General features: G+C 39.8%; 1 protein-coding gene across 1 annotated transcript in view; it reads left to right on the plus strand.

Moving 5' to 3' along the window:
* Positions 1-8801, plus strand: part of mmadhcb (metabolism of cobalamin associated Db) — a 57363-nt gene extending 48562 nt beyond the window's left edge. The window contains exon 7 of the mRNA XM_068034940.1: positions 8443-8801. Within this exon, the coding sequence (XP_067891041.1) occupies positions 8443-8616 (174 nt within the window). The 3' untranslated portion in view covers positions 8617-8801. The remainder of the gene's footprint in view (positions 1-8442) is intronic.
* The last annotated feature ends 1518 nt before the right edge of the window (positions 8802-10319 follow it).

The following is a 10319-nucleotide window of genomic DNA, read 5'->3' on the forward strand; positions in this document are numbered from 1 at the left end:
GACAAACCTGCTTTTTGTTATAATTTGGATTTAATTCATATCGTGAATTATGATGACTGCAGTATGCCTAACTGGCATGTCAGTAGAGCACCATGGGTTCAGAGTAGTTGGTTTATACCAGCCTGGTGAAATGCTTCAATTATTTTTAAAACTAGCACCTAGAGGAGAGGAAGGTGTGAATTAGAAAGTTTTCTTTTACTTCTGGGATCTAAGACTTCACTTCAAGATGCACTTCTACAGAACCTCCTCCGCTCTGCTCACAACAGTCTTGATAGCGTGGATTTACCAGTCTTCCCTTTATCTGAGACAACCTGTGCATTGTAAGGTCGGGTCTGGCTAGTTGGCTACTTTAAGTAACAGAAACAGCGCCTGGATTCAGTCTTCACTTTCTTCGGCTTGCTGGCACTCCACTCCTGCCTCATCGGCCTGATCTGGGGAGGACTCTGTCTTCTTTTATCTGGTTCTAATCAGTGTGCATTTCCCCGGAAACCTGAAGTTTTTTCAGCTTCTGTTTCATTTTTTGTTTCCTTTTCTGTTTCAGTTCTAGGTTCTGGTTCAATTTTAGTTTTTCTCTCAGGGTCTTAAAGAAAAACAAGTTTTGCAACAATGGATTCCATTACAAATTTGTAACCTTAGTACTCAAGCTGTGGTTTTACTGTGTTCAGTTTTGGGCTCCACAGTATAGGCAAGGTGCTGAAGCAATAAGAAAGGTATGGTGCAGATTCACTAGAATGTTCCCTTGTATCAGGAAATATAAATACGAAACAAGACTTGAAAAATTGGGACTGATTTTACAACAGAGGAGATGCTTTAGAATTATGGGGGAGGGTAGGGGGGAAGGGGACAGACTAAACAGAAATCCAATGGTTGAGGGGTCTTGATAGGATACTAAGTGTGTGATGGAAATCACACCTGCCAAATGGAAACTTATTAATTTTGTCATATGGGATGCTTCTTGAACCTTTTTTTACTGGACATTGCACATAACTTGTTTAAAAAACAACAGAGCTGAACAACTGAAAACACAGTTGCACATTTGCATTCTGAGAGACAGTTGTATGGAGAGACAATGGGAGTGCCCACTGATTCAATTAACAAGATTGGTCTGGACAACAGTGATGACCAACATCCTTTGTCTGTGTAAGAGCCAGAACTCCACCCCTTACCGAGTGTGTCTGGAAAGCTTTGAAACCAGCCACCCTTCAAGAAGCTGCTGTTTTCAAACAGAGATGGTCACATGACCTACCTGCTGGCCAGACTGGGGGCTTTTTGAATTGTGCCACACAGAAAGGACAGACTGCAATTTGAACAGAAAGGGGAAGGAAGGTCTCCCTCTCTCTGTCTTTCTCTCTCCCTCTCTCCAGCAAAGTCCCAGGAAAACCATGGTGGCAGTTTATATATACTCTTCAAGACTCCAGACAAAGCATCTCTTCGGCCTTCTGGTACCAGAGAAGCAAGTCTGAAATTGTGCACTGGGCTCCAGCAAGAACTCAACTTCAATCAAGGACATTATATCAAAACCCAAAGGACAGTAACTGAATTCCATGTATTACAAACTCTACTTCAACACCCCCGCCACCATCCCCCAACTCTTTCTTTCACTTTGTATCTATTTGTGTGTGATTATCTCATATGCGTGCTAGCGTGGTTACGTCGCGTATTTTAGCAATTTTAACCGGGTTAGAGTAATAAGGCTAAATAAACTTACATCTTTCGTGTTTAAACCTAAGAAAACTTGTCTGATTGGTTCATTTGCAATTACAATTAGAAAGCAGTGAGCAAAGACTGAGGTGGTAAGCTAAAATCACTGTGTCTTAAAAGATAAACCCTGTTATGGCCAAACCAGGAAAGGGGCAAGAAGGGAGCCTGAGACCCCCTTCCTCACCCGGTCGTAACAAGTGAGAGAGATTTGGAACAAAGAGGAGGGAGCGATAGAAACCTTTTTCCACTGCAGTTGATGATTGAATCAGAGACCATGTCAACATTAAAGAATAGGCTAGATAGATGTTTGAAGGAAAGGGAATAAAGGAATATGGAAAGAGAGCAGTCACAAGGATTAGGGCTACTGCTCATTTGGAGGATAAACACCCACATGTACTGATTGGGCCAAATGGCCTGTTTCTGTACAGTAATTCCTGTGTAATTTTTTGCAATGTGTATAGTTAGCCCCTAAACATAGCCCTCTGTGCATAGAGGATGTTTTCAATCTATAATACAGGAAATGTTTTAAGTAAATTGAAAGGAGTCTGTGTTCTGAATTGTATATTATCCGAATTGATCTTTAGACTCAGCAACGTTTTAATGTCCTACCAGATTCCCATGTTGGCTTTAAAACTGTTGGTGAGAAGCAAACTGAAAGTTGAAATGTTGTGTAGAATCCTCTACTAACATGAATAGGAAGAGCAACCATCTACTGTGTTAGAAACTGATCTTGAAATTCTGCAGGCGTTCTCCAGGGCTTCTGCTGTTGCTTCAATGCAAGGTCAGCAAGGTGCTCTGAGAAATAAGGTAAATGGTCACTATTCACACTGTTCCTTCACTGTTCCTCTGATCTCCTGCTGAAGTTATGGCAGGAGATACACAGTGAAATTTCTGGACCATTATATTTAGGATTGTGTGGCAATTCAGATTGATATACTTCCCTTTCAAGTAAGATGTTGCTGAATGGAAACATTTTATGGCCCACAGTGTATCAAGACCTATATGCCTAATGCCTGTTCGGTGTGTCGGTGGTGGAAGGAGTGAATCCTTAAGGTGGTAGAGGTAGTACAGATCAAGCGGCTGATTTTTGTCCTGGATGTGTCAAACTTTGTGATTGTTGTTGGAGGTGCAGTCATCCAGGCGGTGGAAGGTATTCCATCACACTCGTGTCTTGGGCCTTGTTGATGGTGGAAAGACTTTGGGAAATCGGAAAGTGAATTAATTGCTGCAGAATAGCTCTTGTAGCCACAGTATTTTTGTGGCTGTTCAAGTTAAGTTTCTGGTCAATGGTAGCCCGCAGGGTTTTGATGGTGGGAACTCAGTGATGGTCATGCCGATAGGACTCCTGGAATTGGGATAATATATTAGCTTGGATTGAGGATTGGTTCATGAACAGAAAACAAAGAGTAGGAATAAAAGGGTAATTTTTGGGATAGCAGGGTGTAGCTAGTGGAGTGCCACAATGATCCATGCTCGGGCCTCAGCTATTTACAATCTATATCAATGAATTAGAGGAGGGAATCAAGTGTAATATATCCAAGTTTGCTGACAATACCAAGTTAGGTGGGAAAGTAACCTGTAAGGATGCAAAGAGGCTGAAAAGGGATATAGACCAGTTAAGTGGGCAAGAAAGTGACAGATGGAGTTAGAGGCCTGCTACCTGACCAAAACCCAACAGGACCCAACGACATGTTTCGGGCTCTGGTCAGGCCGGGCCAAGTCCAGGTCGGGCCGGGCCAAGTCTGGGTTGGGTCGGGCTGGACACACAGGAGAAGTGGTCTGCCGGTAAGTATTAAAAAAATAAAAACTTACCTGAGCAGGGAGTCCGGAACGAAACTGAGTCTGAGCAGTTAGCAAGTGACGTCACTATGACGTCATCGCGCATGCGCTGCAGGTTCGGCGTCAGGAAAGTAAGGAAAGGGATGGTCGGATCGGGCAGAGTCGGGGCGAGTTCAGGTCAGGTCGGGCTTGGGGTAAAATTGGAGGGGCTCAGGCCGGGTCGGGCTCGGGTCCGCTGTGTTTCGGTTGGGTTCGGGTCAGGTTCTTTTTCCCAACCTAAAGCAGGCCTCTAGATGGAGTATAATGTGGGGAAGTGTGAAATTATCCACTTTGGAGGGAAGAATGGAAAAGCAGATTTATTTTTGGGATCATTGTACATGAATCACGGAAAGATAACATGCAGGTACAGCAAGCAATTAGGAAGGTAAAAGATGTGTTAGCCTTTATTGCCAGGGGCTTGGAGTAAAAGAGTAAGGAAGTCTTGCTGCAATTATATAGGCTTTTCGCGAGACTGCACCTGAAGTACTGTGTGCAGTTTTGGTGTCCTTATATAAGGAAGGGCATAGTTGACTTTTATAGCGAGTGCAACGAAGGTTCAGTAGATTGATGCCTGGGATGAGAGGGCTGTCCTTGCAGAGATCAAGTAGAATGCGTCTATTTTTTGTGTTCTTATTATGTTCCTAAACATAAAGTTTCCATAGTCAATTCTCCAAATAAACTGGGGTAATAGCTTGGGCTCCTTTCTTGTGCTTAAAAGCAGATAACTATTAAACTGGGTAGTGTCCTCCAAAGAAGCTCACAAGTTTTGTCGCATGCCAAGAAGTTGAAAATTGTGCTTGTAAAAAAATTGAAACACTAGAATGAAGGGAGGAAGGGAAGTATTTAACCCGAATTAGATATTCTTATAAATATAGATGTGTGTTTATTGTGGGCTGTGTGTCATCACTTCAGAATATGATCCCTTACTCTGTGTGGAAAAGGTGTAGACTGATTTATCAGGTGAAGTGCCATTTCATTGACTCTGTTTTCGTTCTGTGCTGTCATGTTCCACTTCAGGGACTTTGTTGAGTGTCATAAAAAGAATATCCGAATACAAGTATCTTCAACAAAAAACAAGATCTTAGAGTAGGTTGTGTTGTGATTTGCCCACATTTATTTACATTCGTACATCACAGGGTTCCTCCATATTTTATGTACTTAAAATATGGTGTCGCTGCTGAAAGTCAAAAATAGTAGCTCCACAGGTATGGATGTTTTTTTTTAAACAAAGGTTCATCCTGTTGTGAGAGCCATTTTGTAGAAGAGTAATAAATGCATATTTCAAAGAGGTTGTATTGTCACTCTAAGTCATGTTGGTGCACTTGTTAGCAATCAGCTTTCTGCCTCGGGTGTGGTTTCAACGCCAGGCAAATGCTGCTGTCCTTCAGAAGAGACAGCCAAGTGGTCTGAAGAGTATTTTTTGGTCATCTACTTTCCAATGTTTATATGTAACAGTGCACTCTGAAGAAATTTGACATTAACTACTTTGACATATTTTGAGAGAAAAGACAAGGTGCTATCCATGTACAAGTCCTTAACGCTTTAATGAGACCACTGTAATGGAACCAGTAGTCTATCCCAAATATTCAGAGGGACACAAAGAGAACGTGGCCAGTTTGATTCTCAAGCTCATCTCCAGAATTGTTTGTATACAAGTTTAAAAAAAACTTTAAGCCAATTTTATTAATGCAAAGATGATTTAGAAGGGGGCATATTATGCAATTATTTAACATTATGAAGGGAACTGTCCAAATTGACTTTACCTGTTCAACAAAAATAGATACACAGTATAAGAATTCCACAGATGTTGCCAGACCTGAGTATTTCCAGCATTTCTTGATTTTATTTCAGATTTCCAGCATCCGCAGTATTTTGCTTTTAATAAGAATTCTGGGTTCTAGGTTTTGTGATACCTTTTCTTGTACTCCCTTTAGAAGTTCATGCTGCAACTGGAGAGTTAGGGTTCTGAGATTGGGGGTAGGGCAAGGGTTTACTCAGCTTCAGCTCTGCTGCATGTGATATGAGAGTACTTGATGCTGCTAATGGATACACAGTGGCGGCGCAGTGGTTGGCACCGCAGCCTCACAGCTCCAGCGACCCAGATTCAATTCTGGGTACTGCCTGTGTGGAGCTTGAAAGTTCTCCCTGTGTCTGCGTGGGTTTTTGCCAGGTGCTCCGGTTTCCTCCCACAGCCAAAGACTTGCAGGTTGATAGGTAAATTGGCCATTAGAAATTGCCCCTAGTATAAGTAGGTGGTAGGGGAATATAGGGACAGGTGGGGATGTGGTAGGAATATGGGATTAGTATAGGATTAGTATAAATGGGTGGTTGATGGTCAGCACAGACACGGTGGGCCGAAGGGCCTGTTTCAGTGCTGTATCTCTAAATAAAATAAGGTGGAAAAAGGAAATCTATCCTAAACAGTGCAAATATCAATTCAAATATCTCATTTTGTGAAAGAAATTATTGACAAATGTTCCTTAATTTGTTTCGTAACAGATTCTGCATAATGAAATAATTTCATATGAAATAAATGCAAAGATGGGTTAACCACTGTTATTTGACAGTTCAAACATCAATCTGGTAATATTTTGTTCTAACCAGTTGTAATTAGAGACAGACAGGTATTTAAAGCCACAATAGAGGTAAGTATAATGGAACATGAAATGTTTGATTAAATTTAAGGATTGGCAGCCTGCTTTTTCTGTGATGCATGTTAGCACGCAGGCCCTTGTCACTAGCTCCTCCAATTAAGTTGTCTTGATGTATTCTATCCCTTTCCATATTACACAAGCTGCATCTGTGGAATTCTCTGTCTGACATTCACCTGCAGTGTGAGTATTTTTAATTTTCCTCCTTAGACTTACAGTTAGATTTAAAGAAGCAAAGCTGCACCATGTTGCATATGGTACATTGTTGGCCTTTATTTGCTTAGTATTGATGTGTGATGCCTTAATTTCTTGTCTGCAGAAAAGTTCTCTCTCACGCATTGGATTGCCAATTCTCTTTCAAACTAGTTCTGAACAATCTCCATTTGGAGGGAGAAATTATTATAGTATTTTAAAAGAAGCTATTTGTAAAAATCTGAAAGTAAGAAAATCCATGAGAAATGGTGGTGCAGTGAGTTAACACACTGGGCTTTTACCTCTAGGGCATGGATTTATATCTCAGACCTGAAATGTTAACTTTGCTTCTCTCTTGCCACAGATGACCTGCTGAGTATTTCCAGCACTTTGTTTTTATTTCAGATTTCCAGCATCTGCAGTATTTTGCTTTTATTTTAGATATTTAACCCCAAATCTTTTAAAGTTGTTTATCAAGTATTTCAATTTACTTTAATTTGTCATAATTGCTTAATGACCCTGATTATGTTGTCAGCAGTGAAGAAATGGTGCTTGACATTCACCTCGCTGACAGCTGCCAACAAAGATTTGACCGGCTTTAGAGCGGAGATTTCGTGTCATCAGGTCTCTTTTCCATTATGGTGCCCTCTATAGGGGATCTGTGAGCAGGATAGGAGACTCTTCAACCAATCAAATTGAAGAATGCTCACTGTGTATGTACCCCCCCAAACTAGGAAGTATAAAGCAGGAAATATAAATTATATTTAAATGATGCACAGAAAAACAAAGATTGGAAAATTCAGATGGAATTAAGGGAGTGATAAAAGACAGCCAGAAAAATTTTATTCTTTTTAAATATCCAACATTACTTTTCTTTAGAGGGAATGATACCCCACAATATTAAAATTAATTTTTCAAGGACAGGGAGGTTCTGCGTCAGTAATTATCACTTATTACACCATTAAAAACTCACTTACCCATGTTTGCAACTGCTCTAATATTTTCAGCTTTTTTTAGTGCAGAGCTAGTTGGCAAGTACCCCAAGTTCACTCTGTTGCAGTCATTTCAATGCCGAGTCTATCGGCGAGGGCAGCAACAGAGCACACTGGAGGAGCAGGGTATCTCTGACTGCAACTTCTGGATTTCCACATTTAATTGCATATATGTAGGCACCAGAAGTTGCTGTCCGATTTATCCCATAATAACGGTAAGTGCTATTAGCCTTCCAATTATTATTACAGCAAAATCAAGGCCATATCGGGTTGCATTTAATAGCTCTACTAATTGGCATGAGATGTCTGTTTGGAAAGTCTTTTTCTTGTATAATATAGTGAAAATTGTAAATCAGAGATCGGATGAACAATTTTTTTTTAAATGTACTTGAGCCTTTCTTGCCACTGTTCCTGGCTAATGCTTTGGGAGCATTTTTGGGTGGGAAAAACAATCTAGTAACGGATTGTTGGGGCTCAGCTATAACTACTATCAAAATTCCAGTGTGATGCTTAACCCCTACGTTTCAAAGAATTATTTTTTGACAGTTTCCCTCTGTGACGCTGCCAACCACTAAATTATTGTGCGTCTCCTCATTAGCTAGTATTATGCAAAGCCTAAGTTAAATATCACCATCAACTAAATAAAGCTGTTTCAGCTGAATCCAACAGCATCTTAGATTTGGGAAAAAAGTGTCATTTTAGGATGCCAGTGACCAATTCTGCATCTATAAATGACTTCAGTGCTAGAAAATATCAAAGATGGGAATGCTGATAAATGCTGAAGTGGAAATGTTTTTTTGAAAAAAATCTTTATGATGAAGTTTTCAGATTTTTTTCTTAAACTATCTAATTGTGGGAAACTAAAATCCCTGGAAATAAATTTCATTTTAAAATAGAAGGAAACAGTAATTTTAAATTGTGTTACATGTCTATCAGATGAAGGGCACTGAAATAAAAACAGCTCAAGTGAGTCATCATCCCACCAGTACCATGAGTTTGTTATGTATGTTTACTTTTAAAAGTGTAAAAAATAAATCAGTATAATAAACAGTAGTAATCTTACAATTCATTCTCCATACACATTTAAGGTGCCGTCATCTAACCACATTCAACAAAGTTTGAATCAGAAACTGAGTTTGGCAATGCCTGAGGAGAAGAAAGCAGCTCCAAAGAAGGACACCAAAAAAACTGAAGGAAGCACCAGCAAAGGTTGGAAAGAAGTGAAGGATATCGAAGGAGAGTTACTTGATCTATGTCTATAAGGTGATGAAGCAGTTTCAGCCTGGCACAGGCATCTTCTCCAAGGCCACGAGCATCATAAACTCCTATGTGAATGATATTTTGATGTTCTAACCTTTCATGAGGCAGCAGATTGATAAATTGCATCAACATGTGCCTGAGGTGGATCAGGTGGGTACCTGAAAAGAAGCAAATTCAAACCCTGCAGGGTCATTTCATAAATACAGTATTCAGGTTGTTCAAAGAATATTGTGTTTTGTCATTTTTTTTACACTTTAACACACCGGTATTAATTGACTTTAGTGTCATCCTTTTCACTTACATTTCAAGCAGGGGTTCCCAAAGCCACCCCCAAGCCTTTCCGACAAATTAAGGAAGCAGCGAACAGTTCAATTCTTGAGCCCAAAAATATTACCACGCTCATTCAGACTGGACTATCGGGTTGTATTTAATAGCTCTACTAATTGGCATGACATGTCTGTGTCAACTTCAAGGAACTTCAAGATCCATAAAATTCAAGGTTTCCTTTCTCAGAATTGACTTTGGAATTTCAGAATAAAACAGGAATGAATCTAAATACTTGGAGGTGGTGCTGATTGCATTTTCTATTTCTTGGAACATGCTTACCTTGAAACATATATTTAAATTGATAGGTTGCTGTGAAACCACCAGGTGTCACTAGAGTACTTGATAAGATTGGTACTTTGAGCCATCTTAACATTACTGTTCACAATCATCTCTGATCAGCTTAATCTATTTAAAAGACCAGCTCCACCCTGACCCCAATTATGAATAAGCTGTAAGGACTACAAGGAGTTCTTATTTTCACTTGAATGAACAATTATTAATATTAGAAACTGCAGAATTCTCACCAAGCCATTTATGTGATAGCAGATCAACACAATTTCAACGTTAAAATTGTTCCTAGAAAGTTCCTTTGTATTATTTTCTTTGTTTAAAAAAACAAATTCTGAGTTTTATGTTTAGGTTTTCAATATTCCCTTTATTTTAATGTACAATTGTGAAATATATTACTAAAAGAAACAATTTTTGCAGGTGATTTTTATTTACGACAAGAAGTGATGCAAAGGGCTCTACTCAAATCTAGAAGAACTACAATGCAACATTTATTGTGAAGACTTTTTCACATTATCTAATTATTTCTATTCTGTCCACAAGATTCGAGAGTCTCCTGTGAGCCCCACAACTCCCATTGTATGACTCCCTTTGGTATATAGTTAACTAGTAATGTAAGAAATTTAGTTGCATGCCTGGTTTGATGTCGCATTCTATGGACGCTGAAGAATCTATTGTGTACATCAGGCTGTATTATGGAACTCCAAGGTACTGCTCTTCATGCAAGTGAATAGTCACATTAACATTTGAAAGAGGCATAGGTTTCATAAGAATGCAAATCTTGTTTTGGCAATTCCAATCGTTAAAATTTCTGTGGCTTGTTGCTTATGGGACTGTTTTCTCTAGAAAAGAGAAGTCTGAGAGATGACTTAATAATTAAATTATGTAGGGGTCTGATGGGGCAGATCTGTAGAGAAAATGTTTCCACTCTTGGGGGAGTCCAAAACTTGGGTGGGGGAGGGAGAATTTTATGCTCTCCTCCACGTGGGTTTGGAGGTGGGGAGAGCATATAATAGGGCATGATGGTGGCACAGTGCCTGAAGGAGGGACCCAGCATCAGGAAGGGCTGGGCCTGCTGAGAGCCACACCC

The sequence above is a fragment of the Heterodontus francisci genome, chromosome 7 (genome assembly GCF_036365525.1).
Source record: "Heterodontus francisci isolate sHetFra1 chromosome 7, sHetFra1.hap1, whole genome shotgun sequence".
In the NCBI taxonomy this organism is placed as follows: domain Eukaryota; kingdom Metazoa; phylum Chordata; class Chondrichthyes; order Heterodontiformes; family Heterodontidae; genus Heterodontus; species Heterodontus francisci.